The 15,239-nt window shown below is 51.8% G+C and overlaps 1 protein-coding gene across 1 annotated transcript in view; it reads left to right on the forward strand.

Annotated features, from left to right (window-relative positions):
• Positions 1–15,239, forward strand: part of MTREX (Mtr4 exosome RNA helicase) — a 780,177-nt gene that overhangs the window by 486,612 nt on the left and 278,326 nt on the right. The window contains exon 17 of the mRNA XM_085631304.1: positions 4,434–4,606. Within this exon, the coding sequence (XP_085487430.1) occupies positions 4,434–4,606 (173 nt within the window). The remainder of the gene's footprint in view (positions 1–4,433; positions 4,607–15,239) is intronic.

Genomic DNA, 15,239 nt, shown 5'->3' on the forward strand with positions numbered 1-15,239 from the left:
CTCCTCTTTTTTCTTTCCTTGGCCCGGCAGGGCTCTGCCCTGGGCACCTTGAAAGGTTATCTTGCTGCTCTCTCTGCCTTCTTACGGCTTCCAGATCAGCCCTCTCTTTTCAAGTCTCCTGTAGTGTCAAGCTTTCTTAAAGGCATTACTCACACGTTCCCTCCTGTCCCTTTCGTAATGCCTCAGTTGGACTTGAATCTTGTCTTGACATTCCTGATGTGCGCTCCCTTTGAGCCTCTTCACAATTGTCCTCTTCGTCTGCTGACGCTTAAGACTGCTTTCCTGGTAGCCATCACCTCGGCTAGACGGGTGAGAACTCCAGGCTCTATCGTCCAAGCCTCCTTTTCTATTTGTTCATCCGGACAAGGTTGTCCTTCGGCCTCGTCCTTCCTTTCTACCGAAAGTGGTGACCCCCTTTCATCTTGGGCAATCTGTCACCTTGCCCACCTTCTTTCCGCCTCCGCATCCTTCCAAAGAGGAAGAGCGGCTCCACCGTCTGGACCCAAAACGTGCGCTCTCCTTTTATTTGGACCGCACTAAACAGTTCCGAGTGGATGACCAGCTTTTCGTTGGCTACGTGGGTGCAAAGAAGGGAAAAGCTGTACACAAACGGACCATCTCCCGGTGGGTCGTTTTGTGTATGACAATCTGTTATTCCTTGGCAAAAAAGGAACCGCCTGTTGGGCTGCGTGCCCATTCTACTCGGGCCACAGCGGCTACTACTGCTTTGGGACGGGAAGTCCCTTTGCAGGACATCTGTCAGGCGGCAACGTGGGCTTCGCTGCACACGTTTGCCAGGCATTATTGCCTAGACAGCCAAGTCCGGAGGGATGGCTTCTTTGGCCGTTCTGTCCTCCAGGACTTTCTGGTGTGATCTTGGTTCGCAGACCCACCACCGGGGTTGGTATTGCTTGGGTATCTATTCTAAGGTGAGGAATCTAACTAACGTGTTTCTTTCAGATGAACAAGTTACTTGCCTTCGGTAACGATGTATCTGTAAGAAACATTAGTTAGTTAGATTCCTCACCGACCCACCCATCCTCCCCGTTCTGCGAACTGACATCTAGGGTTAAGGCTATCCCTTTCAGGGCCCTAGAATTTTTTGGCACCAGTGTCGCTATCTTGCATGGCTCTGCGTTCCTGGCGCGGAAGGCTATGTACAAGAACTGACGTCAGCGCGCGAGGGCGGCGTCTAAGTACTCTGACGTCATTCCGGCGCACAACGCCAACGACGGACGCGGAGCCGCAGACGACGCCTAGCGACGTGCAGGGGGTATTGCTGACGAAAAATCTTCCGGATCCAGTCTGACGCCTGGGGATATTCTAAGGTGAGGAATCTAACTAACTAATGTTTCTTACAGATACATCGTTACCGAAGGTAAGTAACTTGTTCTTCTCGTCTCTAGCCAGGTTTTTTTTCACTCCATCAGGTGCCCTTCTTTTATAGCAAATACAAGTGAAGGGGCATGGTACTTGACCAAAGGTGCATTGTCTGGTCCTGACCTAGGTGGTGGCCCTTCTTGCTCTCTTCCAGCGTTGGCACTTATTGTGCTACTTCTCACTGTGCGTGGGCAAGACGTACTTCTGCCTTCTATCCTTTTTCTCTAGGCTCCTTGTGGACATATCTTGTCTGTCTCTTGGCATGAGATGCCAACTTGACCGACCCTTTCTCTTTGTCTCTGTTTGGGCTTTTTTTCATCTACTTCTGCCTGGCGCAAAGCTGCTCTTGCTTTACACTTTTGGATTGGAGACGTTTCCATGACACCTCTGATACCAACCCCAACGTTTTTTTTACTGGCCTAGCTGTTCTTCAGACATGCCTTCTGCCCCTTTTGGGGCTTTTATGGCCACTTTTCATCTTACATTTGCTCTCGGAAATGGGTTCTTTGATCACCCTCTCTGGTTTGTTTCGTGTAGAGGTTTGTGTTCCCTTGGGATTCTTTCTAGAGGTTTTCCTTCTCTTCTTGCGAGGCACTGGTTATTCCGTGCAAACAAAAACTTATTTTGCTCTGGCCAGCACGCTGGTTAGGCTGTAGGCACTGCCTCTCCCTCTTTTAATACGGTTCCTTCCGCTAGTTCTTTGGTTGGACCTTCACTTGCAGTGTTGGTCTTCCCATGTTATGTTCAGTCTTTTGTCTGTTGCTTCAGCCAGGTCCCGCCTCAGTCTGCTATTCTTTCTTTTAAGATGGGGACTAGCTATCTGCTTAGGCTTCCCCTGTGTTCAACTTTACCACTTTTCTGGTCTTCCATTGTAATCCTTATTTCTCTATTCTAGTAGGGTTGTTTCTCCCCTGCTACTTTACTTTCAATTGTCTCTCAACTGCCTGATTGTAACTGTTCAGTCGGTAGTGCTGTTTTCTATCTGCTCATTTTGTTTTCTGGGGTGTGCGACCCCCACCCCTTTTCCACAGGGCCATGTGGCTGGTTTCTAGCTTGCCGCTGTCCTGTCTTCGACCCTTGACTGATGTTGTGGATATGTGTGTGTATGTATGTATTTTGTGTGTTTGTAAATTGTGTGTGTATATATACATGTGTATACACGTGTGCACATGCATGTGTATACACACACACACGTGTGTGTATATGTAGCACATTGGTCCAAGAAAGTCCCACTCAGAAGGGCCCCAATGCAGTGCTGGGTTTATACAATCTTGTAATGCGTTTCGACTGCATACAGTCTTCTTGTGTGTGTGTGTGTGTGTGTGTGTGTGTGTGTGTAGGAGTATATATGTGTGTGTGTGTTGTAATTGCCTTTATATAGCGCTTACTACCCCTGACGAGGCGTCAAAGAGCTTTTTCGGCGAGTAGCACGCTACTCCGGGACCCATAGAGGATTAGTGTTGAACTAGGATAGTGAAACATGCAAGTACATTTTAAGTTTTAATATGTATATATGATATAAGCAATCCCAGATGAATCGCTTCACTTGCACCACAAAGACATGGACTCCAAAGGTATGTGCTTTTACAAATGTTGTTTAATGGATTGACATGATGGTATGACGCGTTTCGGCCACCACGGGTGGCCTGGCTCACATAAATTGACGCGCTGTAGAAACCACCATTATATTCAACTTTCGCACCTCGTGATCGTTAATGCTCATGGCCATGGACAAAAGACTATCCTCAATTTGAAATATGGTATAACTATTCTAAAATGTTCCTATAAATATAGTCCTAAATAATAGACTTTCAGTTGTAAACACAAAATTTACAAAAAGATAATAGCTATCAAATGAATAAATAAATGCGGTGCCTGGTTTCAGTGCCATATCTCTACGAGCAGCGCATGCGTGCTGACTCAGCGACACCTAAAAAGGGCTCTTTCTGAAACAAGTTTGGTGTAATTCCGTTCAGCAGTTTTTTCTCAGCCCCCGCTTGTCGAATCACCCCCAAACTTTCAAGACCGGAGCGGGCCACTAGTTTTGAAAATTTCCCGAATATTCATCAACCGGCGCCAAAGATATTGGGAAAACAAAAAACGCTTTTCCTATGGAAACTAGGCCCCAACTATAACTACCTACTGGCAACCGCCAGTAGGATGGATATATATATTTATATCTCTCCAAGGTACCACCTTTGCTGCTGAACTCCTAGGGCGAGTGCTACCGTTGGCGAGGGAAGGAGCTCGCATAGAATACACCAGCTACAACCACACAGGTACGGAGCACTCACAGGGTAAAAGATTCATTACGGAGCAATTCTTCCAGACGTGCTTCGGCGTGATGCCTTTATCAATGTTAGAAATACTGTTACATGGTGCCAGTTCTCAGATTGGTTTAAATCCTAGACACCCCGTTCTCATTGGTGATTACAAGACCAATGGGAAGGTTACAATGCTTTTGCTGATATTTCACAGCTGAAATGTCTTCCGGCAACGTTAGTCACTGCGATCATATTTATCATTTATATGCCCAGATGTCAGATAAAACCTAATTCCCCATGGACTCATTCAGTTACTGGTAATGTCTTGAATGCGCTGTTGATCCTCTATGCCATCCCTCTTTGGCGGAGAAACTGACGTCATCGCATAGGAGGAGGGTTTATATGGACTATGACTTTACATCTGGTAGACGACGCCCTGTACTGATGTGCATAAGTACTACTGTAGAAAAGTTTCCAGATACAGTCTGGCACCTGGGGATAATTCAAAGGTAAGGAATCTGCGGCTATATCTTGTCTCTAGCAGATAAGGCATTACTGAAGATAAGTAACTTATTCATCAGAACCCTTCATCTGTGATCAGCTCAGGATATAACCCCCTCAAATCAGCCATGAGCCTTTACTTCTATTGTAAAAATGTTTGTTTCTTTCCCCCTTCTTACTCTTGCTACATTGCGTATTTTTAAATATGTTTGTGTCTACATCAGTTTTGAATTAATTATTTTCATTTATTTATTCACACAACTATTTGAATTTTTATGTTATGTTCAGAGGTGAAGAAATTGGAGGAGCAGTACAATAAGATTGAAATTCCAAATGAAGAAAGTGTGGTTACTTACTACAAGATTCGGCAGCAGCTTGCAAAACTAAGTAAAGAGATTGAAGAATACATTCATAAGCCCAAATACTGCTTGCCGTTTTTGCAACCAGGCAGGCTGGTCAAGGTACATAATTTTACTTCCTCCATGCTGTTAGTTTCTGTTTCATAAAGCTTTCACTATTTTCTAACTTTTAGTTAAAATGTTTTGCCCGTTGATAGTATTTGAGTTACTACACGGAGAAGGATCATGTCTGATTTCTTTTTGTTACTCCTTTGCAAACCGAGTTGTCCCTGTTGAATTCTGTGTACTTTTATTCTTGTCAGCAACTTTAAACATTGTGTAGTGAATGACCCATTCTTTGGAACTGATACTGGGAATCTTTTTATCGGTAAGGCATATTACAAATGTTTTCTGTTTCCAGCGTTGCCTTGTCTCGTGTGGTTGTAATCTTTAGTTCTTGGACACCTCTTGTGGTTATTCTTCCTGTTGAGCTATGTTTTTCATTTGTTGATGATCTCTTTTCATGTTTTGCCCTCCAAGACAATATATTTTTGCTAATTACCTTTCGGCAAGTATCTATGGAAGAAACCTATTGAAAAAATTGCGTTGGGTACTTACTGAAGACTGTTGTTATTGATGGAAATATGAGGCCTGTCAGTATTGTCTACCATCTTGCCACTATCATTTGAAGAGCAAATTTAGCATTTGCTGATCCTATTACCATGATTGATCAACAGGCGATTGAATCTTTTCAGTTTATTGTAACACCTGGTGAAAGAGTGCGCTAAAATGACAGCAGGAATGTCTCTACTGCCCATTATACTCCTCAACTAGATAGCCCTCCTTGCACAAATAGGGTATTTCAAAGCATATTTTTTCTTTAGCTGGGGTCTTGAAAAAAATCAAAACAAAGTGATCAAATAGGCCCTCACAAATTGTTTTGTGATGGATGTTTGAACATCTTTACCATTTAAGACTGTTTTTTTTAAACAAATTTTATTATGTCAATATAGCCATCACCATGCAGAGCCCCGTAACCCAGAGACGTCTGCCAAATCCTTTATACATGTACATAGAGGCAATAGACAGTTGTATATTCAATAACTCCCGTCCCAACCCCCCCCTCCCGCCCCCCCAACCCCCAAAGATCGCACTTCCTACCGCTAGCCTTACTCTACCCCTTCCGTCCATCCCGCTCTCCCCTCGCAGCATACGCACCCCTGCGCTGCCCCCCCAGGACCACCAACGTCCGTGAATAGCTGCCCCTATGGATTGATCTCCCTCTCTGCGGGAGGTTCCAGCCCAATTCCACGGTAATCTGCCCATCGTTTCCAGATCTTAAAGTGTTTGCGTGGGCACCCCCTGGCCTCAAACGGGCCTCTCCAGCCCCATACAGAAGTCCAGGCCGTTCTTCCATCTCAACATGGAGGGGGCTCGTGCCGCCTTCCACTCCCTTGCAATATCCCGCTTGGCCAGAGTGAGTCCCAACAGCAAGAGATGACGTTTGTATATATTACCCCCTATATCCTCCATGACATGGAGTAGAGCCAGCCGCGGCGAGCGGGGGAGCTCCCACCCCAGTACTTCCGAGAGGCACGCCAACACTCCCCTCCAGAATCGATCAAGGGAAGCGCACTGCCAGATAGTGTGAAAGAATGTGCCCTCTTCCCTGCCACACCTCAGGCACTCCGGGGATGCAATCAGCCCCGCCCGCCACAGCCACACCCTCGTGAAGTACACCCGGTGCAGGTATTTAAATTGAACCAACCGGAGCCTCATGGCTATGGCAGCACCTCGCGGGGCGGCCAGCGCCTCCCTCCAGTCCTCTTCCTCCAGAGCGCCCACATCTGCCTCCCAGTCCCCCCGAAGTTTGCTCAGTGTGTGGGAGCTGTGTGTAACCAGGGATTGATAGATCCTGGAAATTTTTTTATCTGGCAGATTCCCCATGAAGACTTTCGCCTCCAATGGGCTGAAGTCAGGAAGCGATTCCAGTCCCACCAGTGCGGGCGACAGGGCGTGCCTGAGCTGGAGATATCGAAAAAATTGCTCACGTGGCATATGGAATTCCTGCTGTAGCTCATGGAAAGATTTGAGTGTCGTCTTTCGCTTTACGTCTCCCAGCGTGGAGATGCCAATGTCATCCCATCCCTTAAACCCTTGTAGGGCCGCCAAGTGGGGTAAACGCCCATTGTGCCACAGGGGAGTCTCCCGAGTAAAGGTCTGCCACCATCCCATACGGCGCAAGGCCTGCCTCCAGATTTGAAACACTACCTGTGTGACCGGGGGCAGCGCACCCCTCAGGGACGCCGAGTAGAGGAGTGTATGCAGCGTGTGGTGTCCCAGAAGCTGCCGTTCCAGCGCATATGCCGGGTCTCCCCTGTCCCCGTACCACCATTCGTTAAGGACTAGAAGATGTGAAGCTTGATAGTATGACAGAATATCCGAGGTTGCCAGCCCTCCATTTAAGACTATTTTAATCAACTGCCTTTCTGATTTCTTTAGTTTTGCTCACCTTATTCATATCCTAGATTACATAGTGGTAGACTAGTCTGAACAGTAAAGCCAGGTCCGCTCTGAACTGGAACACAAGCGACCCAACACTTGTTTCACCCTAGTTGGGTCTCATATTCTGGTGTACCTTGTTTCCAGAGGCTCAGCGAACATAGGGCCCATGGCTGGTCATACTCTTTGCACTGGATTCATCACATTGAAGTAAACAAAAAAGTGCTTGAATTAATCTCAGCCACTGGTAATTGCTCGAGTTGCACCCAAGTCCGTTATTCTTTTTGCCCACCATGCCATCTAAGGTTAGACCCAGTCATGTGTAAATCAGCCTTGATCCCGCTTCAGTAGAAATAAATCACTATCATTTCTCTCACTGTTTAGTTTATAATGTGCACCATAAAGAGATATCTGAAAGAAACCCGTTAGTTAGATTCCTCACCTTAGAATATCCCCAGGCGTCAGACTGGATCCGGAAGATTTTTCGTCCGCAATACCCCTTGCGCGTCGCTAGGCGTCGTCTGCTGCTCCGCGTCCGTCGTCGGCGTCGTGCGCCGGAATGACGTCGTCTGAGTACTTAGACGCCGCCCTCGCGCGCTGACGTCAGTTCTTTTTTCCGCGCCAGTAAGCGCAGATCCGGGAGAGCTACCCCTTTAGTCACTTTTTGACCAACTTTTTCGATCCTTTTTGATCTTGTCTCGACTCCGGTGCCGGTAGGATGCCTGGTTTTAAAGCCTGTGCTGACTGTAGCCGCTTGATGTCGGTTACGGACCATCACCGCCGGTGCCTTTACTGCTTGGGCCTCGGCCACGACGCGGAGTCGTGTTCGGACTGCAAGGCCCTGACCTCGAAGGCTAGACGGGAGCGGTCCCGTAAGCTTCTCGAGATTCGCCACTCGGCTCCGCGCCCCTCTCGATCCCGGTCCAGGAGGAGGTCCAAGGATCGGTCGCGGAGCCGCAGCCGACGTCATCATCGGTCGTCGGGATCCAAGTCTTCGGGTAAGTCGAAGCACTCCAAGAAGTCCAAGAGGCGACACCGCTCTTCGGACTCCCGTTGCCGGTCGCGCGACTCGGCTGAGGGTCAGGGTGGTTCCACCCCCGTGGCTCCGGCGGAGCCGCAGGCGCCGCACAAGTCCCCATACCCACCGGTCCCTGGGACCGACGCGACGCCGGCGGAAGTCAGTGCCTTCCTCTCGGCCATGAGGAACCTGGCTCCGCCGTCGACGCCCGCTGGCGCGCCTTCGGGCCCCGCGGACCCGACTGGGCAACCTTGCCTGCCGGCGGCTCCGGCCCCGGCGCCGTCGACGGCTCCGGCCTCGACGCTGCAAGCGCCCGAGGGACCCGTTCCCGAGTCCCCGCCGACGCCGGTCGACCTCGTCACGCCTCCTCCGCCGGCGTCGACACCGGTACCACCTCCGACGCCGGCTCCGCTCGGCGTCGACCCCCAGTTCAGCCCCGCTCCGGGCCCGGCGCCGTTACGGCGTCGATGGACGCCGCTCTCGGCGCCGCTGGAGACACATTTTGTCTAACGCCCGGCTCTGATCCTTCCTCCTGTATACCAGGAATCGGTTGATGGGGGCGAATGGGAGGGATCCGAGGATCCTATGGCCGTTCAGGCTCAACTGTCCCAGGACTGGGCAGATGAACTGGGTGAGGCCAGTGGTCTGGATACCTCTCCAGACACTGGATTCATCTCTCCTCCGACTGTGGCTTCGGAGGAGGGTGCTGCTTTCTCTATGGTGCTGCGCAAGGCGGCCGCAGCCCTTGGGCTCGAGCTACCTGCCGTGGCTGTGAGGATTAACGTCCTCACTGAGGTGCTTCAGTCTGCAGCAAGCTCCACTGAGCCTCTGCTGCAATTCAATGAGGCCCTCATTGACGTTCTGCAGGGCACCTGGTCCAAGCCCTCCACAGTTCCTCCTGTGGACAGGAACGTCGCCAGGCGCCACCGCCCTGCTCCGGGCGACCCCCAGTTTTCTGTCCCAACACCCTACCCCCGAGAGCCTGGTTATCCAGGCCTCTACCTCCCAATCCTCCTTCCCGACCGCCCTGCAGGACCGGGATTCCAAGAGAATGGAACAGTTTGGCAAAAAGCTGTTCTCCTCCCTTAGTTTGGGCCTGCGGTCTTTGAACACCGCCTGTCTCTTGGACCGTTATTCCGACTCTCTGTGGGATACGGTGGAGGACGTGCTGCCCCTGTGTCCGGAGGAGGTCCAGACACGACTTACCCAGGCTCTGGCCGATGGGAGGGATGCAGCGCGGCATGCTATCCGCGGTGGGCTTGACACTACGGATTTGCTGGGTAGGGCGATTTCTACCACGGTGGCGCTTAGACGTCACGCCTGGCTGCGGTCCACGTCCTTTTCGGGTGATGTCCAGAGCACTCTCATGGACATGCCCTTTGATGGCACTCGCCTTTTTGGTGAGAAAGCGGACAGTGCGCTGAATCGCTATAAGGACTCCCGGGCTACGGCCAAGTCCTTGGGCCTCTCGGCCCCGCAGTCGCAAACTTCCACTTTTCGCCCCTTCCGTGGCCAAGGAAGGGGTGCCTCCTCACGTACGCCTAGCCACCAGCCGCAGAACCAACCTGCGCGCGGTCGCGGACGTGGTTTCCGCCGAGGCGGTTCTGGAGGTCGACGAGGTCAGCCCACATCCACCCCGGCAGCATCCGCCTCAAAACCTTCCTAGTCCGAGCTTTCAGGCCCATTCCACGCCAGTGGGCGGCAGAGTTCGCCATCACCTGCTCCACTGGCGGTCCATCACATCGGACAGGTGGGTGCTGCAAATCGTCCGAAGGGGCTACTCCCTCCCCTTCGAGACGACCCCTCCAGCCATGCCACCGCAGCACCACCGTATCTTGGGGGATTGTTTGAATCTTCTCCACGAGGAAGTTTCGGCCCTCTTGGCCAAGGGGGCCGTCGAGCGCGTTCCGAGCCCAGAAGTAGGTCGTGGTCGTTATTCCCACTACTTTCTGGTTCCCAAGAAGAGCAAAGGGGGCCTACGCCCTATCTTGGACCTCCGGAACGTCAATGCCTTCCTCCGGAAGGAACGGTTCAAGATGTTGACTTTGGCTCAGGTTCTAGCTGCCCTAGACCCTGGAGACTGGATGGTAGCGTTGGACTTGCAGGACGCATATTTCCACATCCCCGTCCTGCCGGCCCACCGGCGTTACCTGCGGTTCACGGTGGGCCCAGAGCACTTTCAGTTTACGGTGCTCCCCTTCGGCCTCACCAGTGCCCCTCGGGTGTTCACGAAAGTGATGGCGGTGGTCGCAGCTCATCTGCGCAGATCAGGGTTTCCAGTCTACCCCTATCTCGACGACTGGTTGTTGAAGGCGGGCTCGCCCCAGACAGTAGTCTCCCACCTCCAGACTACGGCGGATCTCCTGCATTTGCTGGGATTTTCCATCAACGTGCCGAAGTCACACCTGAGTCCCTCTCAGAAGCTCCTCTTCATCGGAGCGGTTCTCAATTCGGCGCAGTTCCGGGTCTATCCGCCGGAACAGCGGGTCCGGGATATTCAGGCCCTGATTCCCATCTTTCGGCCTCTATCCTGGGTTTCGGTCAAGCTAGTGTTGCGGCTTCTGGGGCTGATGGCCTCCTGCATCCTACTAGTGCATCACGCCAGGCGGCGCATGCGGGCTCTGCAGTGCGACCTGAAGTTTCAGTGGGCCCAGCATCACGGCAACCTGTCCGACCATGTCTTGATCTCGGAGGGCACTGCACGGCAGTTGCAGTGGTGGCTCACGGACCGCGATTGGGTCATGGGCAAGAGCCTCTCCCTTCCCCAACCGGAGCATGTCGTAGTGACGGATGCGTCCCTCCTGGGATGGGGTGGCCATATGGGAGAGGCGGAGATCAGAGGCCTCTGGTGTAGGAAGGTGGATATCTGACTATGGTTACCCCCAACTTTTTGCCTAGTGTCTTGCTGGTTTTTCGACTTAGTTGGCCTGAGATCCTGCCATTCAGGGTCTCAGGCTGTCTGCTCTCTCTTTAAGATGGACTCCATGTACCCTAGGTACATAACCAATTGGTAAGGATCACCTTATTGGACCCTGTACAGTGTACCCTAGGTACCCAGGGCATAGGTGTACCCTAGGCCTCCCAGGGGCTGCAGCATGTATTATGCCACCCCTGGTCTGGCCTTCCAATCAGACACAACTGGCTGATCACGCCGCTGGGGCAAGGTCGTGTAATCACCCCTTGCTTAGATATAGTATGCCTATATCTACCCTTATATATAGACACATGCGTACCTATCAGTCACTCCTATGGCAGGCCTTAACAATCCTGGAGGCAGAGTGCTTGGTAACATGTGAGATGGTGCTCTAGCATGAGCTGAGCCTGTCTGCAGCTTTCGGAACCATGTCCTTATAGCTGCTCTATGATATAGCCACCATATACTCTTATAGTGCCTTATAATCTTAAACGGTTATGGTAACTATGGTTTGGCTGTATCAAAACATGTCGTGTAAGGTGTCTAACACTTTGGAATAATACCCCCATACCATTTCTGGTGATGAGGATATTATTCCTCCCTTCTAGAGGGAGAGACATGTTAAAATCCTACTTTGCTGTGTAACCTCTGACCAAAGCCTCAGCATCACAAAATGGATGCTGCTGCCACGACACAAGTCTGACCTCCTGCTGCTGGGAGTGATCCCGGCAAGGGAGGCTTGGACAATAGGTTTCCTGCTTGGGGGGGTGCTAGCACCTCCCCAGACAGCCTTTAGTGTATTGGGGCAGGGTGGGCTGAAAGGAATGAGATGCCTGGGGCACACAAGGTGTCCCATGCATAGTCCAGTTCAAACCGGTGCTGGGGCACACCAGCCCCAGTCCTGGCGCGAAACTGGACAAAGGGAAGGGGGTGTAACCACCCCCCTCCCAGGTCCCACCCATAAGGCGTGACCTAGCAGGTATCCCAGCCCCCCAGATTAGTATAAGAGTGGGAGTTGGGCCTCAAGACTTTAGATTATCCTGAACCTGCAACTTGAACAGAAACTCTGGACCTTCGACATTCGACGAAAGAAGAAGAGTGAAGAATCTCCCTTGTGGCCAAGGAGTGGCTACCCTGTGCAAACAGGCACCATCAAGAGACTACCCTTTGCTTTGCGAAAGTTCTACGAGGGACCGACTGCAGAGCCCGACCAGAGCCTTGACTTCCAGACTTCTCCGACCCTGATCCACATCCACAGCAGAGCTGAGATCCGTGGAGGCGACGAGAGACGTGGGACCGGCTACCTGGGAAAAGTGGCTAGTATCTTCAAGCGCAGCTTCTGAGGCACCCTCGAAGTTGTGCACCGGGGATTGAGAAGCCCCAACCCCAAGCACCATCTGCACCGAAGATCAGCCCCCCACACTCCACGAGTCCTGCGTGGGGCCCTTCTGCATTTTCCTGCTTGCCGCGTATGTCCGGTTGCTTGCCCGCTGGCTAGTGGCCGTTGTGACGACGCATCCTGTAATCTTCACCGCTGGTTTGGCTCCTCCAGACTGGCTCCTGCTTCTTTGAAAAAGAGAAGCACCCCAGACCTTCCTGGTCTGCACCAGAAGCAAGTCCTCCGTTCTTCGTGGGTTCCGCTTGCCAAGGCTTGGTGAGTCCTAGTCCAACTTCGACGCCGCCGACAGCAAGAGCCTTCGGGGGACAGCTCGCCTCCTGGTCCTGGTCGTCCTCGACGTTCCCTGGTCCTCGTGGCTGCAGCGACAAGCTTCACCTTCACCTGCAATCTTCACGACATCGCCTGGTTCCTTCCTGGTTCCACGTGGTCACTGGCTAGTGACCTTGACTCTGTCCCTTCTGCTTGCAGGTCTCCTCTCTTCTTGATCCCCGCCTTGGGATCCACCGGACACTCTTCACTGACTGCCTGTCAGGATCTTTCTTCAGGCATCCATAGGAGTCGACGACGAAACCCGACTCAACTTCACACCTATGCACCCGCAGCCTGTGGGCTAGGTAACTTGGGTACTCCGGTGCTCATCAGGGTAGTGACTATCCTAGTGTCTAGTTTTCAAGTCTCGACTTCCTAGCTACTCCGGAAGTGTCCTAAAACTGTTTATTTCTAAACTGTACTATTTCTATCGACTATACGCATTACGCGTGAGTGTTTCCACTCTGCACCTGAATCCCGTGGGCCTCCCACTTCCTAACCTTTGGTAGTATAGTGTAGCCCCAGCGATTCCCTAGGCCTATCCTATTTCCGTGACAGTGGTCCTTATACCACTTACTTAGTATATGGTTTGCGTGGCCCCTAGGGCCTAACTGTATTACTTACCTGTGTGACTTAATGTATGCTTGAATAAGACTGTGTTGTACTTACCTCGAATCTCAAAGAGTGCTGAGGGTTTGACTAGAATAAATACACTTTATTTTATATATATATCTGTTGTGGTGTCCTTTCATTTGGTATTCAAGGGATTATATATGGTATCACAGCTGGCTTCACATGCCATTCAGAGTTTAGCCTAAGACTGCTCTTGTCCATGCTACCACTAGGATAGCTGGTCTATAAGGTTGACTTTACAACCAATCACCATAAGGGTATTTGGACTGATATAAGGTGTACACTAGAACTAGTGACATCATACATCAGGCCAACTTCTCACATCTGGTCTCCGGCGGAGTCTCGTCTCCACATCAACCTGTTGGAGTTGAGAGCGATCCGACTTGCACTGAAAGCCTTCCTTCCCTCTGTCAGGGGAAGTGTCGTGCAGGTGTTCACGGACAACACCACCGCCATGTGGTATTGCAACAAACAGGGCGGGGTGGGGTCGTGGACCCTTTGTCAGGAGGCTCTGCGCCTCTGGACGTGGCTGGAACACCAGGGCGTCACCCTAGTGGTTCAACATCTGGCGGGCTCTCTGAACGCCAGAGCAGACGAACTCAGCTGCCGGTGCATGATGGATCACGAATGGCGTCTGAACTCCGAAGTGGCGCAAGGTCTCTTTCAGCAGTGGGGAGAGCCTTGGTTAGATCTATTCGCCACCGAAGAGAACGCGCAATGTCAGCAGTTTTGCGCGTTGGAATTTCCAAGGCGGCACTCGCTCGGCGACGCTTTTCATCGCGAGTGGAGTTGCGCTCTGTTGTACGCCTTTCCGCCTATACCACTTCTGCCCAGAGTGCTGAAGAAGATCAGGCGCGACCGGGCCCAAGTCATCTTGGTGGCTCCGGATTGGGCACGAAGATACTGGTATCCCGAGCTACTCAGTATGTTGACCGATCCTCCGATCCGTCTGCCCCTTCGGGAGGATCTTCTGTCGCAGCAGCAGGGGACGGTCCTCCACCCGAACCTGTCCAGCCTCCACCTCCATGCGTGGAGATTGAGCGGCGGCAGTTGATGCCATTTGACTTGCCTCCTGAAGTCTGTGATATCATTCTGGCAGCCAGGCGTCCCTCCACAAAGACGGTATACGCCTGCCGGTGGAACAAATTTGTGGCATGGTGCACAGCAAAGGCTGTGGATCCCCTTTCCGCCCCTCTTTCTGAGGTTCTACTGTTTCTTCTTTCTTTGGCCCGGCAGGGCTCTGCCCTGGGCACCCTGAAAGGTTATCTTGCTGCCCTCTCTGCCTTCTTGCGGCTTCCTGATCAGCCTTCTCTTTTCAAGTCCCCTGTAGTTACACGCTTTCTAAAGGGCATTACTCACACGTTCCCTCCTGTCCCTTTTGTAATGCCTCAGTGGGACTTGAATCTTGTTCTCACATTTCTAATGTGCGCTCCCTTTGAGCCTCTTCATAATTGTCCTCTTCGTCTGCTGACGCTTAAGACTGCTTTTCTGGTAGCCATCACCTCGGCTAGACGGGTGAGTGAGCTCCAGGCTTTATCTTCAAAGCCTCCTTTTCTCTCTGTTCATCCGGACAAGGTTGTCCTTCGGCCTCGTCCCTCCTTTCTTCCGAAAGTGGTGACCCCATTTCATCTTGGGCAGTCTGTCACCTTGCCCACCTTTTTTCCGCCTCCGCATCCTTCCAAAGAGGAAGAGAGGCTCCACCGTCTGGACCCAAAACGTGCGCTCTCCTTTTATCTGGACCGCACGAAACAGTTCCGGGTGGACGACCAGCTTTTTGTTGGGTACGTGGGCGCTAAGAAGGGGAAAGCTGTGCACAAACGGACCATCTCTCGGTGGGTCGTTTTGTGCATCAAAATTTGTTACTCCTTGGCAAAAAAGGACCCTCCTGTTGGGCTGCGCGCCCATTCTACTCTGGCCACGGCGGCTACCACTGCTTTGGGACGGGGTGTCCCTTTGCAGGACATCTGTCAGGCGGCGACGT

Source organism: Triturus cristatus, chromosome 2_1, assembly GCF_964204655.1.
Source record: "Triturus cristatus chromosome 2_1, aTriCri1.1, whole genome shotgun sequence".
Classification (NCBI taxonomy): domain Eukaryota; kingdom Metazoa; phylum Chordata; class Amphibia; order Caudata; family Salamandridae; genus Triturus; species Triturus cristatus.